We start from the raw sequence: 19,629 nt of genomic DNA on the forward strand, positions 1-19,629 counted from the left end.
TCTCCCACCCTCAGGTGAACGTCATGCCCTCAGCCATCAGAGTGATCCTTCTGGAGAACCTGACCCACTTCTGGCCTCTCATACAGGTCAAGATTAAGCGTTGCCAGCAGGTGGGTGCACTGGACAGGCCCTGAGCCCAGGTCTCCCTTGCGTCCCCTTGCAGGGGTTTGGTTGGCGGGTGAAGGGCCCAGCCAGGAGCACCTATGGGGCTGGATCCTGCTGGCTGTGGGGTGAGCAGCCTGTGTCTGAACACTTGAGGTCTGTCTGTGCCCTGTGCAGGGTGGGATTGACACACGTGTACATGGCATTGAGGTCCTGGGGCCCAAGCCCACCTTCTGGCCAGTTTTCAAAGAGCAGCTGTGCCGGCGCACATACCTGTTCTACACCACCAAGGCCCACACCTGGTGCCAGGAGATCTCTGAGGATCGGCTCCAGCTGCTGCAGCTCTTCAACAGGTGAGGCCCCATGTGGCAGTGCTGTGCCTCTGTGGTCAGCAGAGGGAGATGGATTGTGTGGCTCCAGGCACTGTCAGCCATGTCATGCTGCCAGGCAGAGGAAATGTCAGGGCTGACCTGTGTGGGGGCAGAGGCATCAGCCTGGGGCTGCAGGCATTGGTATGCAGGGCGGAGAAGGTGCAGTCTGCAGTATCTCACAGGGGTTTATGAGGCCTTGTGTCCCTTTGAGCCTTTGTTTGTGAGGCTTGGATGCTTGGGAGCTGTGCAAGACCTTGAGAGCAGAGATCGTCCCTCTGACACAAAGGCTTGAGAGGTTTCAGGGGTTTGTGGTGATATTTGGAGAGCCAGTGTGGGGAGCACTGCAGGGCAGGGAGTGGAGGTGGTGGTGATCAGTGGAGAGGCAGGGGGCATCAGGATATAGCAGCTTGGGTTGCCTGGCCTGGTGGAAGGGCTCCAGCTGCCAGATGGAGCTGTAGAGAGGGAAAGGGCTTGCTGAGGAGAGGGGAAGTGGAGCCAGGGTAGTACAGCTGGGTCTCCAGGAGGAGCTCTCCAGCAGCAGGAGGGGGCAATGGCAGAGTTGCCCCAGAACAGGACCCAATGGCCAGGGGAATTTGCTGGGTGGGGGTGCCCCAGAGCCCAACAGTCCTGCCTCCAATCCTGGCAGGTGTAGGATGCACCAAGCTGGCCCCAGGTTCAGCTGCTGTGCTGCCTGGATCTCCCTGCCCTCTTTGTGTCTGGTGCTGGGTCAGCACCTCACCCTACCTGTCCCTGCCACTGTTTTCTGCTCCCTCCCCTGGCCAGCCATACATCCCTGCCCAGACCACGTCCTGGGTGTGTTTCCCAGCACCCCTGCTGATGCTCTCCTGGCAACTCTCTGTTGTTGCAGGCTGAACAGCGCACTGCGGCATGAGCAGGTGTTTGCCGATTGCTTCCTTCCTGATGATGAGGCGGCCCAGGCTCTGGGTAGGACCTGCTGGGAGGCCCTCATCAACCCACTGGTGCAGAGCATCACCAGCCCAGGTACCAGCTCCCCCTGCCTGCCCCCTCTCACTGTGCCCCTGACACACAGCTTGCCTGGCTCAGGCTCTGTCCTCCTCCCAGACCCCAGCGGCATCAGCCCTTTGGCCTGGCTCCTCAGTGAGTATCTGGAGAACTCGGAGACAGTCCGACATGCAAAGAGTCGTGCCACCATCTTCAACTCCCGCGTGCGCCGCCTCAGCCACCTGCTGGTACATGTGGACCCTGGCACTTTGGAGCCCAAGGAGCTGCGATCGCCCATCCGAGGCAGTAAGGGCCTGGGCAGGCCAGAGCAGGGGGTTCCTGGGGCTGCATGGGTGAAATTGGGCAGGAATGGGTGCAGGTGCCATGGGGGTGAGTGCTGCTTGTGTGGTGAGGCTGGCAGAGCATTGCGGGTCCACACCAAGGGCCACAGCAGTAGAGTTGCTTTCTGTTGGCAAAGGAGCCATGTTCCCCACCCAGCAAAGCAGGCTTCTCTCGCCCCTCAGCAGGCAGTGTCAGGCATGTCTATACCTTCTCCAGCTGCCACAAGCCCTGTGGCAGCCAGGCAGGTTCCCCTCATGCCCTGGGGCACAGCTGTACCAGTGGAGCTGCCTGGACATGCATGTGTCTAGGGTTTCCTTGGGGCAGGGGCCCTCTTCTGGCAGAGGCTCCCTGCTCCAGACAGGGCCTGGACACTCTCAGCTGCCTCCTGCCCATGGGACCTGCTCTGTTGGGAGGGCCAGGTTCAGGCTGGTGGCAGAGGCTCGGTGCAGCTGCTTCAGGTGCAGATGCCTCTGTGGAAATGCTACAGGGGCAGGGTGAGTCCAGGGCTCCCAAGAGAGCCGGAGCAGTTCCTCTCCTCTCCTCTCCTCCTCTGGGTAGGTGGATAGAGGAGCCAGACTGCAAGGCCTCTTTGAGAAGAGGTGGCCTCCCTGGCCCATGCAGCACCCTTAGCATGTAGTTAGTGCCTGTGGGGCTGGCACCTGCTGGCAGGGGCCACTGTCCCTGCAGAGCTCCCACTTAGTGCTGGCTCCTGCCTGGGCTCAGGCCTTTTCCATGGGCACCTGGCACATGGCGGGCTGTGCTGTTGCTGGCAGAGGTGGGGAAGTGATGCAGGCATGTCAGAGGGTGAGGAGCTCTGGTTCCAGGTGGCTCTGCAGTGCACCACATGAGCTTCAGCTCTCTTCCCCCAGGGTGGCAAGGGCCATGGACATGCCTAGCTCCAGATCCAGTCCCTCCTGCAGCAGCCAAGCCAAACTGCTGCCTTGGAGCACAAAGGGCTGCTCTCTGTGGGCCCTGCGAGCCGTGCTCACTCTGGGTTTGGTCCCTTAACAGATGTGAAGAATGGGAAGAACAAGGAGGCAGTCTGTGGAGCCGGGAACATGTCAGGGAAGAAGCCTGGCAGCCTGGTGGGCATCACACAGTGCTGGAAAGGTGTTGTGCAGCAGCAGGTATGCGTGCATGGCTGTGGGGACAGGGCCTGGGCAGCAGAAGCAGGATGTAGTACTGGGGTGCACGGCTGCAGTGGGGGGGCTGTGCTGCTGCTGCTCTCTCCTCTGGCCCCAGCTGTTCTGCACAGAGCATGGTCCTGGGTGGGGCTGCCTATGACAGCATGGTTGCCACCCCCGTGCAGGTGAAGCGGTTCCTGGAAACCTCATGGCAGGCCCCAGACTTTGTGGAGCGCTACTGCAGTGTGTACCAGCGCCTGCATAGCGCCATGGAGGAGCTCTTTGGGCAGCAGATGGCCTTTGCACTGGCCCTTCGCCAGGGCTTCTCGGGGGCGCTGCTGCAGCTCTCCTTCCTGACAGCCATGCATGTGAGTAGGACTCGGCCCTTTGCAGGGGGAGGGCAGCTAGCGGGGTGGCCCTTGCCCTGGAACAAACTGGGAGCTCAGTGGAGGATTGGGCTGCTCTGCTGGGCACTAGGCCCTTGGGCAGGAGAGCAGGGGCAGCACCTATGCCCTGGTTGGGCTGTGCCCTGGCCTTTCTGCCTGCCAGCTTGGGCCAAGGCCCTTCATGGTTTCTCTGCAGTTTGCCTGCCCTCTGGGATGCTACCAGCCCCCACTACTATGTTTCTGTTGGGTGACCCCTGTGGTGAGCCCTGCCCCTGCCTGGGTCCGGCAGGTATAGAGTCCTGTCATGCCCCTTGCAGCTCCCCTGCTTCTGTTCTTGTGCTGCCTCAGCGTGACCCCCTTCCAGGGAAGGGACTCCATTGTCCTGATCTGAGGACAGTCCTGTGGCGAAATGCTTTCCTCCTGTCCCATGTTCCCCTGAAATTTCTTGTGGGGAAGTGTGACTCTGCCTGACCTCCTGTTCACATGTGGTGGAGCCACCACTCTAGAGTCCCACCCTGACCATGGGCGCTGTCCCCCCAGGTGAGTGAGCAGTTTGCCCGCTACATCGACCAGCAGATACAGGAGAGTCGCACTGATGCGGCCAGTGTGGAGACACTGCAGCGGCTGCAGCGGAGCCTGGAGCCCATCCTCTTCCTCTCAGGCCTGGAGCTCGCCAACACCTTTGAGCATTTCTACCGGTGAGGAGACGCAGGCAAGGACCAGCCAAGGAGGAGCGGGGCTGTGAGGGTTCCCCAGGTCAGAGGGGCTGGGGTTCAGGTCAGACTGCTGACTGAGGCTGTGGGAGCTTCTGGGGGAAGGGAGTGGGCCCTGGACTGAGCTCCACAGAAGCCTGCTGGGCCCTCTGCTGCCCGCCCCAGCACCCAGGTTCTCTCTGTGGCTTGCAGCAGCCTGGGTAGGCATGTCCCCTGGGGTTGCTCATTCTCCAGGTGCAGGGAGAAATCAGACCAGCGAGGCTGGTTTGGCAGGGGCTGGGCTTTATGGCCTCCAGCACCACCCACTATGGAACTGGGGATCTGGCATGGACTTAACTGGGTTGGCCCTGGGGGCACCTGCCTTTGGCCGTGACAGAGGAGGAGGGCATGGGGTTCCTGCGTCTGGCACGTGGGGGTTGGGCTTTTGGTTCTGGGAAGGCAGAGACAGGTCTAGGGGATGCCTTTGTTGCGGGTTGCTGGGACCGGGGTTGTCTGAAGTTGGTTGCTGTTGCAGGTATTACCTGGGTGACCGGCTCCTGGCCCAGGGCAAGGTGTGGCTGGAGGTGGCTATTGTGGAGCAGATTGGGCTCTGCTTCCCCAACCGCTTCCCCCAGCAAATGTTGAAGAACCTGAGTGAGTCAGCGGAGCTGCAGCAGCAGTTTCACCTCTTCCAGCTGCAGCAGCTGGACAAATGTCTGCTGGAGCCGGATGCAAGGCAGGAGGACCCAGAAGATGAGGTGGGCCTGAGAGGGGTGGGGTGGGGGTTGTGCAGGGGCTGCCGCCTTTTCCCAGAGGGGTCATGCCCAAGTAGGCTGTTGCCCCTGTGGGCTCTTGAGCAGATTCCTGCATCTGCCCACAGGTGATGGAGGAGGAGCCTTCCCTGCTGGCAGTGGAGCCAAAACTGCAGGTGCTGGCTCTGTCCCCACGCTGCTGGACCATCTCTTCACTCTGCCATCTGGATGACCCCGGCCGGTTTTTCCCACCACCTCTTGCCTCCTACCTGGCCAAGTTCACTGACTTCTACACAAAGAGTGAGCCTAGACCAGGGTCAGCCTTGCTGGGGCTGGGTCTGCTGGGGGCACCCTGCTCCCTGTGGGAGTGTCTCTGGAGAGGCTGTGGGGCCTGAGGGGTGGTGAGCGGGTAATGCTGCCCATGGATAGGGTCACCATATGGGACAGTGTGAAATCTGGGACATTGCCCGCCCTCCCCACTCCCTCCCTTTGCAGGTAAAGGTAGAGTCAGGGCACCACTGGTATTACTACTGGGGCAGCTAAGGAGTCAATGTCCTGTTAATGATCCATTGTTTTCTTCATTAACACCAATGATCCCTTTTTTAATCTTCATTCCTCTAATTAAGCTAACCTGTTAGGGCAATTTAGCTGTCTGCTAGAGCTTCCCATTTCACTGCTCCTGCCCCTCCACCTCCCTGCCCTGCACCCTGGATGCTTGTTTTAATTTTCACTGGTTGGCCGGGACTGGCTTCCAAATTCCAGGACTCTCCTGGCTAATCCAAGACGTAGAGTTACCCTACCTGTGGGCAACCCTTGCTGGGGCCTGTCCAGATGCTCAGTATGAGCTCTGGCTGGGGCTGGCGCCCCAGGCTGTCAGAGGTCTGTCAGTGGGGCAGGGCCTGCCTGCAGGGGTGTGTGATGGGATCAGCCATGTCTCTTGCAGGTCAGAACCGGTTTGGGCTGGAGCACATGGAGCCACGGCACCTGCAGTGGACGTGGCTGGGCCACGCTGAGCTGCAGTTTGCGGATAGCACCTTGCACGTCTCCACCTTGCAGATGTACATCTTGCTGCGCTTCAACAGTGCTGAGGTGGGGAGTGCATCAACCTCTGTCACCCCTGCCGGTCCCCCAGAGCAGTGCTGCCTTCTCTAGGTCCAGCTTCCTTCGGACAGCTTCCCTTCACCCCTTCCCTGGGGCAGACTTGCCCTGTCTAGCCCCACAGTGCAGGAAATGCCAGTCTCTCAGCCCTTGGAATAGACCCCTGCTTCAAGGCATGAAGCCTGTTCTTGCTCTGGTTGCCTCTGCCTGACCTTTCGCAGTTCCTGCTGGGGCATTGGTGTCCTTTCTCCTTCCCTGAGAGGATGTGGTGGGAAAATGTGGCTGCCTCTTGGCAGCCTTGGCCCTCTACCACCTGTTCCCCTCACCTTGCACTACTTGGCCCCATCTCCTTTGTTCCAGGAAGTTGCTGTGGAAACCCTGGTACAGGCCACAGGGCTGTCTCCGGTCCTGCTGAGCCATGCGCTGAAACCCCTGACAGACAGGGATGGGATCCTAACTCAGAGCCACCCTTCTGGGGGTGAGTATGAATGGGCAGCGCTGTGGGGAGACCCAAGGAGGATGTGTGTTTTGCAGGGTTGGTGTGCAGGAGCCAGTTGCCATGTGAGGGACTGAAGTGCCTGGTACCTGTGCAGGGTGTGTGGCCAGGCAAGAGTATGTCTGCAGGGGGCCTGGGGCTGGGCCTGTAGCATGCATATGGAGGGACTGGTACTGAGGCTGGACTTCCAAAGTGGGTTACAGCCTGGGGCTTGTGGGGTGGATAAAGTGGGACTGAGGTCTCTGAGCTGGATGGGGATGGAGGTCCAGTCCACAAGTACTGCTAACCGTGGCCTGTGCATGTCAATCCCAGGGGTCCTGCAGCTGAATGAGGCAGCCCTGTTGCAGAGCTCTGGCCAGCACCTGTGGCTGCTGCCCAGGCAGACGTACCTGAACGTGAAGGAGGATGAGGGAAGCACCCTGGAGAGGAAGAGGAACATCATCTGCTGTCTCATTGTCCAGATCTTGAAGGGGGAGAAGCAGCTGCACATCGATAACCTTGTTTTCAGGGTATGGAGAAGGGGCTGCCTGGCCTGGCTGTTCTGTTTCCTGGCAGGGTCAGGAGTAACTCCTGGCTTTCTCTACCACTGCCTTAGGTGATTGATGCCTGTCAGAAGCGGGAAGCTGGGGCAGCTCCAAAGTTCCTGAGCTTCTACTGCAGCAGCACAGACGTGCTGTCATGCATCCTGCTGCTGCTCAACCAGCCAGGGCTACATTCGGCGTCTGGAGGACAGCCCCCAGCTCCTGGAGTACATCTCTACAGAGCCCCTGCCAACCCCATCCCCTCATTGCCAGCCCCATGTCACCTTCCAGACTGTGGAGATCAAGAAGGTGCCAAGTGTAGCCTCTGCTGAGAAGAGACAGACCTTCTCCACATTTAGGTAGAAAAGGTACAGGGCTGTGCAGGCACTGAGGCCAAATGCCTGTCTGCATAGCTGTGCTGCTTGTTCTGGTGGCATGGCAATTGCTAGGTTTTGGTGCATTGGTTCTGCAGTCCTGGGCTTCTGGGAGCCACAAACACCTAGGGCATGGAACAGCAACTCGGCCTTGGCCCCAGGCACTGCCCATGGATTCTGACACATGATTCCTAAGGATTCCAGATTTTTAATTTAAATAAAAGAACTTAATTATATGGTCCAGCTATGTGTGCTGGTCTGTGCAGGAGTCCCTGCTCCTCCCCGTGGCAGAGTTAGTAACCACTGCCTTAGGCCTGGCTCAGAGGAGCTTGATGCCAGCAGCAGGAGCTGTGGGGTTCACCAGTACTCAATTAATGGATTTTTTCCTTGCCCACTACGAGTGAAAAATGGCAATGTATACAGCAAGAGTATGAGCTAGTGTGAAAGGGGGCAGCCTTGGCCAACAGCCTTGCACAGTGTCAGCGACAGGCTTTGACACAACCTGAAACTCAGCCTAGCATCTTGCCAAGACCCTAGCATCTTGCCCCTAGCATCTTGCCAAGACCCTTGGGGATGTGGGGAGCAGGCAGCCCATTGCCAGATCTCACTTTAGCTCTTGGAGCCTAAGGTGACAGGCGCTGACCCCCTGGCCATGGTCCAAGTCAGTTCAGCATGCTTGCTGAAGAGCCTGGGGGCAGAGAGCAGTTCACCTAACTCCCTGACCCACGGAAGAGCCCAGCTTGCACATGCTGCTTATACTCTGAGCACGGTACCAGCATTAATTTATTAAAATGAATCCAGAAAAGCAAACATACAATAAAGTTAAAAAAAATAGAATCTTGTAAAAAAGGGGGGTAACCCGCTGCCGTCCTGCCCCGCGGGCAGCACCGCCCCACAGTTTAGGTCTCTTGAGTTCAGTCAGGGACAGCCTTTACAGCTCAGGCGACTTCAGTTCCCAGGGTTTGGCCTGGCCACACAGCCCACTCACCTCACCCTCCAGGCCCCAGCAGAAATGTGGTTCCTTAAATGAGGGATATGTTAGCTGCTGCAGGCTGTTTAAAGAAGCTGCTCTACCCTGGGAAGAGCTTTCCAACCCCCCACCAATACCAATGTGTACAAGACTTCCTTGCCCCTGGCCCTCAGGTAGGTGCCACACCTCTGCAGCTCTTATCCCTGGGGTGTGGCTGTAGGGTCTTACTAATCCACTGCAGTACTTGATGGTTGCCCCCAGCAGTGGGAATGACTGGGCAGGGCAGATGGGCCAGCAGCAGAAATGGCAGTGGAAAGCTGTTACTTGAGCTTGGACTGGCTGGGCACGGTAAAGTGCTAGAGCCTTTTGCAGGCTCTGGGTAAGATGTATCCTAAGGTAGGTGGGTGGTGGGGGTGGGGAGAAAGTGGGGGGATGGGAGGGGTACGTAAGGAGCATAGCTCCAACACTGCAAGAGAACATGGCAGCACAGCACAACCACGAACACCACACATGCTTGACGCCAGGGTAGGGGCACTGCCTGCCCACAAGCTGACATTGACTGACCCTGTCCTTGCCTTTCCCTGTGCCCTGTGTGCAGCTCTTGCTGTCTTCTGCTTTGCTCAACTCACCTGCCTCTTTCATGCCACAGGGCTTTAGAGTAGTGGGGGCCTCTTGCTGTTGTTTGCAGGGTGAGTTCTTGCCTCCCAGCCTGGGGAATGCTGCTCACTTAGCTTTGTGTCCCAGCTGGCATTCTGAGTCTTGCCATCTGTTCACTGCCCCCAGCCACAACCACCCAGGAAAAGCTGATTGCAGGGGAAGAGACCCCTTGCCTAGTGTCCTTCCTGTGACCTGACTGGTGCTGCCAGCCATTTCTGCCATGGGGTGACTGCTCCCTGCGGAGCACAGCTTGCATCTCTTCCCCTGCCCCTTGGGCTCCATGGCTCAAAACACTCATGTAGAGGCCATCTAACCTCAGTGGCTCAGCAGGGTGGGGGGAGAGGGCAGGTTTCTTAGATGACAGGATATAGGGGCTCCTCTAACCTGCACTTGTGCACCTAGGTAGGCAGCAGGGCTCCTCTTGCCTAGGTCCTCAGTACTACTGCAGCATTGGTCTCTGTGGCAGTTCCTAGCCTCCATCCCTACCCCAGGGCAGGGGCGCTGCTACGCCCTTGTAATGGGAGGGGACAGGCTCAGATTTCTAGCTGTTACTGGAAGCTGCCTGATACTGTTTCACCTGCCACAGCATCACATTAAAAAGCCTCAAGGGTGTACATGTAGAGAGATGTGTCATCTCCCTGAAGAACAGGGAAGGGGCCACACTTGCAGCCAGCCCATGCTGGCAGGAGGCAGCTCCTACGGTGCCTGGTGGGAGGGGAAGGGAAAGGAAAAGGAAAAGGGTCTGCTCCCCACTCTGGCCCTGCTCAGTAGAGTCCTTCTCTCGGCTGCTGTGCCACCTCATGCACTCTTCATGTAGCCAAAGATGCCCACAGGGAGATACTTGACATGCGTTGGCCACTGTGCTGCAAGCTGGAAAAACTTCACATCGTTCCACTCCACGCCATCGATGGAAACTGAGAGGGAGGGTCTAGCTCAGCTGGGGCATAGACTGTGCCGTCCCCCCCACATCCCTCAGCTATCCCATGGCAGGGGCTGCACGCTCACCCTCAGTCAGCCTGAAGGCCCAGCACATGCACAGCCAGGGGGTGCTTTCACTCAGCTGCTTCAGCTGTTGTGGCTCCAAGGGCAGAGGCAGCGGCAGTGGCCTGCTTGCCTGGTGCCGTGGCCTTGGTACCAGCTGCAGGAGAAGCTGGGTGAAAGTGCATTATGAGGCCTCCCCACCCTTACCTCGCAGCATAGTGTTCTGGTGTTTGGCAGTGCAGATCAGGCGTGTGATCCCTTCAATCACCTGGCTTTTGGACTCTAGGTCCTTCTCTTTTGGTTTCTTACTCAGGAACATCACTGTCAAGAGAAAGCACATTCCCAGACACTGACTGGATGGAGGCACCTGCCTTCCTGCTCTGCTCCAATCTTTCCCAGCAGCTGGGACCCAACAGAGCAATGCTACTGCCCTGGGTGGAGAATACCAGGTCTTGCCTCACTGCTCTGCTGGCCCTTGGCAGCTGTTACCTTTCTTGTTCTTCTCCTTGGTGACCACAGTCATGGCCATGGTGGTGGGCGGGGCCGGCTCCCCAGTGCTGGGCAGGCGGCTGACCTGCAGCGAACGGAAGTTGCTCTTCAGCGTGTTCTTCATGCCTGTCTCCCGCTTCTCTCCCTCCTTTTTCTTCTCAGGCCCTTGAGTTGTCCAGTAATCAACCTGCAAGCCCATTACCTCCACCCCAGGGCTCAGGGACCTGGTGAAGTGAAGGCGGCAGGGCGGGCAAAGACATCGTGACCATGTGGCCTCACTTACACCAGCAGATCAGGGCCCTCTTATCAGGGCTCCTGCTTTCTGGCCCCCCAGCAACCACACTGTTCCTCAGTGTCCTGGGTGGTATCATGCACTGTCTGACACCCAGCCCCCAGCAGCTATTGACCCCTGCTGTGGCCCTCAGGAGCCAGCTGCTAGCCTCACCCTGGTACCTCAATTTACTGTATTTACTCAAAGCTAAGTTGACCATGAATTTAAGATGACCCCCCCCCCAGTAATTAGATGCTATGTATGGAAAATGTTATAATTTTCCAGATACAGAATCTAATTACTGAAAGGTTGTCCTAAATCCATCCTCCACCACTCCTACAGCAAGGAAAGCAGTGGCGGGGGGGTAGGGGGGGTGTCAGGTAGCACCCCTTGCCCTCTACCCCCACCATGTATTTCTCCTGCAGCCTTCCTGCCCCCCCTGCCACCTACACCACCCCATCCCCAGATCCCCATCATCTGTGCCACCCCCACTCCCCACAATCTTTACCCCTTACCCCAACTGCCCCCAGTCTCTGCCTCTACCTCTTCCCCTTCCCCTTCCCTTACTGTGAGATGCTGCTTGGGCTCTGTACCCTGCCAGGTCACAGAGCACAACATGAGGAAGCGTAGCCCTCGCAGGACCATGGAGAGACAGTTGCACTGCTGACTGGCCAGGCAGGGCATGGAGTTTCCCTGTGCTCTCTGCCCAGGAAGGAATCCAACCTGAGCCAGACCCTGAGCTGCACCTGACAGTAAGTGGGGGGAAGGGGGTAGAGAGGGGCAGAGAACAGAAGCTGCAGAGAGAAACTGGGGGAAGGAGAGTGGGGATGGCAGAAAGCTGCTGTGGGTCTGGCACAGGGCCTGAGTTAGCGCCACAGAGCTGGCCCCCTCCACTTTGTATGCAAATTAAGAGGATTCTTTCCCCCCTCAGACTTACTGGGGCCAGGGGGGGAACATGACACCTCATCTTAGATTTAAGTAAATATATGTACGGTATCTTATGGGTCCTGCAGCTGCAGGGATTACTGCTAGCCCATGGGGCAGAGCGTAAACACTGGATAGCCATAAGCCTATGCCTGAAGCCAGCCTGGTGAATCAGCTCTGAGGGCTTGGCACCAGCCCCAGAGTGCAGTGACCATTGCAGTGGGGAGGAGTTTTCTGGGTGAGCAGGAGGAGCATAGGAAGGTGGAGGAAACTCCTGAAGATGGGGAAGTCCTGAAGTAGAAAGGAAGGAAGGACAGCAGCTGTGGGGCCTGTTCGCATTCAGGGTCGAGGTTGGGTGCTGCTCAGTAGGATAAAGGGGGCATGGGGTTGCACCCTGCACTGAGAGAGGCATGACTTTGAGCACAGCACACAGCCCCACTCCCCAAGGGACTGCACACTCTGCTCTCCTCTCCACGTGCCATGCAGCCAGCACAATCCTCTGACTCAAGCTGTCCCCAATGTGGGAGCAGCGTGGCACTGGTGCTCACTATACAGGCAGCCCTGGCTAGCTATGGTACAGCTCTCCCCTGCACCCAGGCACTGACCTGGTGGCAGGCCTACAGCAACAGCAAACTGGGGCATAGAGTGCACCCTGGAAGCAACCACAGCCTTGGGGCAAGGGGCTCTTGCTCCCCTATCTTCCTGCCCATCTGTTGTGCTGCACTGCCAACTCCCCAGCATGACACAGCAGTGTAGGAGCTAAACACTTCTCCTTCAGCAGGGAAGCAGCTTGGTCAGTTTTCTGTGATCACAGGGGCCTGAATGTGGTGGCCTGGGAAGGCCATTACTATTAGGCCCCTGATTTGGTCATGGCACAGCATCATCTCCCCAGAGTCTGGCCCTCAGCACCCAGTGCAGAGCCTTACCCAGTCCCTGAGAGGCTGCTACTGATGGACGGAGAAGGCGGTGGGGTGCCAACAGCCTCCTTGCTGTATGTAGTGCTTCCACCTGATGGTGTACCAGAGCTCAGGAGGGAGGTGGTGCAGATGGTGGCGTCATCAGAGTCCACTAGTATGGATGAAACATAGCAGCCAGTTAAAGGACAAAGGACAGAAACAGGGGTTTGCCTTGCCCACTGCTCGGGGAGGGAAGGGAGCATGGGGTGCTCTCACAGCTCCCTGGGGCAAGGAGGGGCATGTGCATGTGCATGCCTCCAGGTGGTGAGGGGGGGCTGCTGTCTAGCACCAGCTGCTTGCTCATTAGGAATGAGGCTGAGTGCAGACCTGCAGTCCTTTCCCCAGCACTGCCATGGCTGGCTGCAGGGTGGAATGGTGATGCCAACCCAGTGCAGCACAACTGGGTGCACAGCCCCAGAGCCATGAATCACTGCACTAAAATGAGTGGCATGTGGAGGTCTGCCAGGGCACCCCTGGGCAGCCCAAGGCTGCAGAGTCTGTGTGCTGTCAAGAGAGTCGTCTACCATGTTGCCCGGGCAGTCCCAGCCTGTTTGGGTATCAAATCCAACAGTCATCCCCCGAGGAGGGCCAAATGTCCCTGAGCTGAGAGCCATGGCCATCCTGGCACAGGTGCTGTGTGGGAGCCCAGGGCCCTGCCCAGCCTCCAAGGTGGTAGGTTGTCTCACCTGAGGCACTGAAGGACTGTTCCACAAGCCCCACCTTCACCACCTAAGGAGAGAGACACATCAGAGCCCTTCCAGAGTTGGAGCCCTGCTGGCCCCATCTCCTGAGTGCTGTTGTGCAGCTTTCTGCCTGCAGCTTACTACCCACCACTGCCTGCCACTGAGAACCTGGCAGGGGTGGGGCTGGGCCTCCAATGGGTGCAGAGCCTTTGCCATGGCCAAAGCCTCCCCTTCCCACTCCAAACACTCACCCCCACGAATGGCACAAACTTCTGGCAGGAGTCCTCATCCGGGCTGTGGGAGGGGAGAGATGAGGGTTAAAAACTGTGACTTGCAGCAGGGACCAGAGGGCTCCTATTGGCCTCTAGAGCCAGGAGGGCCATATTCAGGCATGGACACAGGCCTGTGGGGCACAGCCAGCTCCCCTCTCATTAGGCAGCTGAGGAACTATTCTGCAGGACAGCAAGGTGGGTGAGAAAAGCCTCTGTGGCCACCAGCCCAGCAGAGGGAGCAGAGCACTGGGGCTTGTGTGGCATGGGACAGAGCATGGTGAGGATGACACGTGCCACCTCAGGGCTCACAACAGCCCTGCCCTGAGCCCTGAAGGGGGCAGGCTAGACCCACCCTGCCCCTAGGCATCAGGACAGGTCCCTCTCCCCTGCACAGCACAGCCCCCTACCCACCTCCCCACAACACTGCAGCACAGGGACATACAGGATATGGGAGGAGGCAGGTGGGGCATGCAGCACTGGGCAGGGGCTGAAAGGACCAGTCTCCCTTCCACAGGGAGAATACATGCAACCAGGGTGCTGGGGGCAGAAGGGGGCTCTGCTCGGCTCCTGGGAGGGGCCTGCTGTAGCAGCCAGGCCCAGGGGTTTCCTCCCAGACACAGAAACAGGCTGGACAGACACATGGAACGAGGCACCAATGCAGCGAGCGACACACCAGTACCTGATATAAAAATCAAAATAGAGACTTCTCTTCCTTGAATGCCAGAAACCAAGAGAAGGGAGAGATGAAAGTGCTGCTGGAACACAAGTCATTAGAGACCCCCAGCAGGAGCTGCCTAGCCCCCAGTTCTGGCCCATATGCTGAGAGACCCCTGTGCCCAGCTCCAACCAGGGCAGGACCCAATGCCCAAGTCACTATTTCCCAGGGTGGGGTGAGGACACTGTTCACACCAGTCCCTGTGCTGCTTCTTGAAAAGATACTGGGGGTGGGGAGGGGGGAAGGCAGGCCTGTGGCACTGCCCAGCCATCTGTTTTGGGGCTGGAGGTAGTGGGGTTCCTTTAAACAACAGCTGTGTCAGTGCCACTCCATCCTGACCAATGGCCCCTACCCTGTCCCAGCCCTAGGATCTCCCTCTGCCTCTTGCACACAGCTTTACCAATAGCCTTCAATCCTGACCTGTTGGCCCCTGCCATTGCTTGCCCTATGCCCCCTACCACAGCTTTGTGCATCTCGCTCCTTCCCCACAGTCCCAGATATTCTAGGCCCGGGTTTCTCTGGAGACAAACAGGTGTACTGCTTTGTGGTTCTTTTCCAAACAGCCATGATGCTCAGTGCCCACCTCCACCCCTGCAGAGATCACAGTGCTCAGCAGGGTCTGGGAAGCCCAAGTCTCAGGCTGGGAGCTGGTGCCCAGGCAGCTGCAACATCCCTGTCCCTCCCCATGCTCTGTACTGACAGGGAAAAGGTGATGGCAAAATTCTGAGATCCTCTGCAGGGAACAAAGCTGGTTCACAGTCAGTGGGCTCCCTGCCCTGCAACAGCACACAAACCTCTGGGCTGGGGACGTGGGGGAGAAGGCCCAGCACAAGGGGAGGAAGAAGAGGAGGGCAAAATCTTCTTGAAAGAAGAGCAGCCACTGGGCCAAATGAACTTCCCTCTTCCTTATGACCAGCCTCCTCCAGAGACACTTTAGCCTGGGATGGACGCTGCTGCCAGCCTTGGCGTATGTACCCAGTTTACTTTAATCAGATCTGCACACAGGCCCTGGGGTTCCTCTCACTGCTCCCTGCCATGTCTCCCACTCTTTAGGGAAGTTAATTTGGCCTGGTGGCTGCTCTTCTCTCAAGAAGATTTTGCCCTCCTCTTCTTCCTCCATCACTGAAATGAGGAGTCCCTCAAGCAGGGGAGTGCAGGGCCTGCTGTGCTGTATTCACTGCTCAAGCCTAGCAGAGAGAAGAGCCCTCTGCTCTCTTGGGGCAACACCAGTTGGCTGGGCTCCAGGGGCACAAGGGGAAAGCAGGTTGGAGCACAGCAAGGTGCAGGGGCCTGCCCATTCTGGCCTGCAGCTCTCCTCTGCAATCCCTAGCCAGTGCAACAGTTGGAAGTGTCATGAGCAATCTGAGGCACTGCAATAACCTGGGGTGCACGGTCAACAACAGTAATGCAGGGTGGCGAGTGCCCAGCCCTGGTAGCACAGCAGGATGGCAGGAGCCCTGTAGTCTGTCCATGGGGGAGCCTGGCTGGACACGTGTGCGCCCCGGAAGACAGGAGCGAGCTCAGGTGTTTCTTGACCTCTGTAACAACACTGGTGTAGGGGGCCCAGCACTCAGACTTAGCACTCACCTCTTCTGCTTGTAAGTCAGCATGGCCTCCGAAATGGGCAGCTGGTGAGAGAGGCTGGCCCCTGCAATGAACTGGGCAACTCGGCCTGGGACATCCACAGTGTCTAGGAAAGTAAGCAGAGAGGTGACAGCACAGAAAGCAGCTTACTCAGCCTGTAGACTTTGGCCACCCTAGGCACTGCCAACCTCCCTCCCCACTTTGAGCTGACACTTCCCACAGGCAGCTCCTGCCCTTCCTGTTACTTACCTGAGCTGGGGGCCTCGACTTTACTGAACAGCTCTCTCCAGGCTGTGTCCAGAAAGAGGGCATTGTACTTACTATCCACAGATGCCAGGTATTTGGCCAGGGGATGGGAGCCTGGAAGGAGGAGGAGGAGGTGATGGTGAGAGAGCAGGAGCTGGCAGTGGCTGGAAGCAGGGCCTGTATACACACAGAGGCCCCACCTTTGCGCCTGGTTTGAAGGGTTCCAGAAAGCCCTTCCCCAACTCCCTAAACAGCTCAGGCTGAGAGAGGGGATGGGGCCCTTGGAGCTGGGAGAAGGGGGTGATCCCAGTGTTGGGGCTGGCTCTTACCCAGCGGCACCAGGAGGAAGCGGAGGTAGTTGAGCCAGTCAGGGGTCTTGCTGGCCAGCTGCTCCACAAAGAAGCGTAGGACCACACTCAAGTAGCTCTGGTCTCCTGCCACGACCACCTTGACTGGGGGAGGCATGTGGGAGTTACAGTTACAGCTGCCGAAGGAAGAGAAACCCCTGAGAGACTCAGAGCAAAACCAGGGCCAGGCTCACCCCCTGCTCCAGTACAAGGGATGGCATACTCCACACTCAGGGGCCTACTTCCAGATGGGCAGGTCCCTCATCCCTTCACTGACAGCTGTCTACATAGCTATGGTTCCTGCCCACACAGCTTTCATGCACAGCCACAGCATTGCTGCTCCCTGACTCCTGCATGGACTATGGTGCAGGGTGGCTACCAAGGCACAGCTTGGAGTTCTTTGGCTTGCATGATGTCGAACTCCATGGCCAGGCAGTGGGAAGGAGCCCAGACCCTGAGCACAGCCATGGGGCTCTGCATCTCACTAGAACCTGCCTTTGTGCACCCCCCTCCTAACTCAGCCATGCACATCTTCACATCCACTCATAACCCAGCCGCCTCGCCTCAAAATTACCTTGTGCAGGCCACGAACTAGCATTTAATAGCCAGAGACTGATACGATCATCACCAGGGTTCAGGCTTAACATCCTACCAAGCTGTGCGCAGGCTGCTCATCCCAGCTTCCAACCTATATGTTAGGGACCCAGTCCTGCATCTACTCACCAGCCCTGCCCACATCCTGCCTCCTGCCTGGTCACTTCACCATTTGCTTCTGCTCTAATTCCTCCAGACCCACAGCAGTGCTTTGCTGGCGGAGGGGTGGGGGTAGGGGGCTGGGGCACCTGGTGCAGGTGGCATTCCAGGACTCAGAGGCACTCCCTCACCCATCCCTACTGCATTCAGAAGCTGGCTTGTGGAGGCCGCCAGGCCTTGGCACCTCCCTGGGGTTGGGGCTGGCAGCCGCACCTTGCCTACTCAGGCCAGGAGCAGAAGCTTACTCTTTTCCTGAAAAATGAATCAAGCAAACCGCAGCAAACAGGGCCAGGCCTCCACCCTACTAGGGCAGGCTCCTTCCCCAAGGCCAGGTCATCAACTCTCCCCACCACAGGTGCTCGGCCTGTCTCGGGTTCTACTCACTATCTCTGGATGCGAGCAACGATAGTGTTGAAGGCAGCCTGGACATCTGCCATGGAGCAGGTGGAGACGACGGGCTGCTTGTGTGCCTGGAGCTGCTCACTCACGTACTATCAACACAAAGCCAGAGAGAAGGCAAGAGCTAGTCATGAGCTCCTGGTATGCCATACCATGCTCTGGGTCCCCTCGCTGCTGTGTTGGCCAACTGGGCCCCACAAAGCCTCCCAAGGATGTGCACAGACTCAGCCTGGATGGCCTCAAACACGGTGCCCCTGCCAGCCCCTGCAGGATATCCTCACATAATCACCTGTTCCTGCTGTCCACAGCCCCATGCCCAACCTAGCAGCAATCATCCTGGGAGCCTGACATCCCAAGCTGGTGCTGGTGCTGTGGACTCCAGTGACATGGAGCCCAGCCACGTGGCATAGGTCCCAGCTCTCTGGCAACCTAAAGCAGGATCTCCAGAGGCTGGCTCTCTGGAGGAGGGAAGGAGTTCCTTGGATGAGTTCGCAATTTGTTCCCCTTTTATCCAAGTGAGGAGAGATGCAGCCTGTCCAGATGCGTTAGTTTGCACAACGCTGAACTAAACCCTGTCTGCCCATTCACCATCTTGGGTAGGCCCTTCCAGAGCCAGGTCTTGTCTTCAGTCCTGACTCACCTAAATAACTGTGCCTCATATGCAGGTTTTGCCACCTCTTTGACCATTCCCTTCTCTAGGTTGATGCTAAAAGGAAACTATTGCACTGTATTTCACTCTCTGGCTCCTCTTGTTTGCACAATGAGCACTCAGGTACAACCTCCTCATTTGAACTCTCAGGCAACCCAAGGGAGATCTCATCCAATATTTGTGCTGTGCTTACTTGGCTGGTTTGCTGCAACCAGATAAAAAATATTTCATGGAGACACAATGGGGGAGCAGAGGTCCTCACACACCCTGGCCACCCCTTTCCAGATGAAGACCTGATCATTTCTTTCTGCTTGGTTTGCTGCTCCTCAGCTGGGGGTGGGAGTTGAGGAAAGCTTTGCCTGTCACCCATGATTACCTACCTTCCCAAAATACAAAAACAAATACAGTAAAATACAAAATAAATCTAAGGTCACCCTTTTGCCAGAGGTCTGGGAACCCCCTCAAAGAATTCTAGCAGGTGAGAAAAGAACAATTTTTCTTGGCAAAGACTGCTGCTGGTTCACTCATGTCCAGCTGAGAGTCTAACAGGGCAGCGCAGTGAGGCCACTGGCCTGGGCACTGCTGAGTCATCCCATGGTCCTGGCAGAGAGGTTCAGCCGTGGCTACCCCATCTCATAGATTCATAGATGTTAGGGTCAGAAGGGACCTCAATAGATCATCGAGTCCGACCCCCTGCATAGGCAGGAAAGAGGGCTGGGGCTAGATGACCCCAGCCAGATGCCTATCTAACCTCCTCTTGAAGACCCCCAGGGTAGGGGAGAGCACCACCTCCCTTGGGAGCCCGTTCCAGACCTTGGCCACTCTAACTGTGAAGAAGTTCTTCCTAATGTCCAGTCTAAATCTGCTCTCTGCTAGCTTGTGGCCATTACTTCTTGTAACCCCCGGGGGCGCCTTGGTGAATAAAACCTCACCAATTCCCTTCTGTGCCCCCGTGATGAACTTATAGGCAGCCATCTCCAGGCACACAACCTGTAGGCTTTAATTAGCAGCTAGGCCACTGCTTTCTCAGGCTTTCCTGGACTCACAGCTACACTGACCATGCCATATGGTGGGCTTTAAACTAGGCTCGTAGGGGGGAGGGGAAGATGAGGGCAGGGGAAGCTGTGGACCACCAAACCATGTGGCACCCACAAGAACAGCCCAGCCTGAAGAAGGAGAACATTGGGAACCTGCAAGCCATGGGGCGGCCAGCACTACGGCACAGGTAAGCAACAAGAAGGTAAGAAATAAGGGGCCCCTTGGGATTCGGAGCGGGGGGGCAGCAAAGGCAAAGGCACCAGTCACAGGGCTCAAGTGCCTATATACTAATGCTAGGAGCATGGGGAACAAGCAGGATGAACTAGCGCTCCTGCTTGCAGAAAACACCTATGACTTAGTAGGGCTAACGGAAACCTGGTGGGATTCGTCCCACGACTGGGCGGTACATATTGAGGGTTATAGGCTGTACAGAAAGGACAGGGTGGGGAAGAAAGGGGGAGGGGTTGCGCTCTA

General features: G+C 57.5%; 2 protein-coding genes across 9 annotated transcripts in view; one reads left to right on the top strand and one right to left on the bottom strand.

Moving 5' to 3' along the window:
- Positions 1-11: 11 nt before the first annotated feature.
- Positions 12-8,643, top strand: LOC102385296 (cullin-9-like; the record flags this gene model as incomplete). Its single annotated transcript, XM_014523031.2, is given in 14 exon segments — positions 12-110; positions 280-455; positions 1,342-1,475; positions 1,557-1,742; positions 2,790-2,905; positions 3,088-3,270; positions 3,829-3,986; positions 4,516-4,738; positions 4,861-5,032; positions 5,676-5,821; positions 6,191-6,308; positions 6,639-6,835; positions 6,922-7,023; positions 7,025-8,643. Coding segments are annotated over 14 exon segments (2,196 nt in total), but the record flags the coding sequence as incomplete, so codon positions are not given.
- A 1-nt stretch (position 8,644) lies between these two features.
- The window catches only part of LOC102385534 (phosphofurin acidic cluster sorting protein 2-like), an 88,554-nt gene continuing 77,569 nt past the window's right edge, over positions 8,645-19,629 (bottom strand). For 4 of the 8 annotated variants that reach the window (XM_025211869.1, XM_025211867.1, XM_025211868.1 and 1 more), the window contains 11 exons: positions 17,454-17,560; positions 16,299-16,453; positions 15,973-16,083; positions 15,727-15,829; positions 14,104-14,136; positions 13,404-13,446; positions 13,156-13,198; positions 12,440-12,581; positions 10,319-10,542; positions 10,037-10,150; positions 8,645-9,762 (listed from right to left, as the gene is read on the bottom strand). In XM_025211869.1, the coding sequence (XP_025067654.1) occupies positions 9,647-9,762; positions 10,037-10,150; positions 10,319-10,542; positions 12,440-12,581; positions 13,156-13,198; positions 13,404-13,446; positions 14,104-14,136; positions 15,727-15,829; positions 15,973-16,083; positions 16,299-16,453; positions 17,454-17,560 (1,191 nt within the window). In that variant the 3' untranslated portion in view covers positions 8,645-9,646. Of the gene's footprint in view, positions 9,763-9,853; positions 10,151-10,318; positions 10,543-11,108; positions 11,805-12,439; positions 12,582-13,155; positions 13,199-13,403; positions 13,447-14,103; positions 14,137-15,726; positions 15,830-15,972; positions 16,084-16,298; positions 16,454-17,453; positions 17,561-19,629 lie in introns of those variants that run through there. The other 4 variants (XM_025211870.1, XM_025211871.1, XR_003095638.1 and 1 more) reach the window with 3 other exon arrangements.

The sequence above is a fragment of the Alligator sinensis genome, unplaced genomic scaffold, assembly GCF_000455745.1.
Source record: "Alligator sinensis unplaced genomic scaffold, ASM45574v1 scaffold1238_1, whole genome shotgun sequence".
Taxonomy (NCBI): Eukaryota; Metazoa; Chordata; order Crocodylia; family Alligatoridae; genus Alligator; species Alligator sinensis.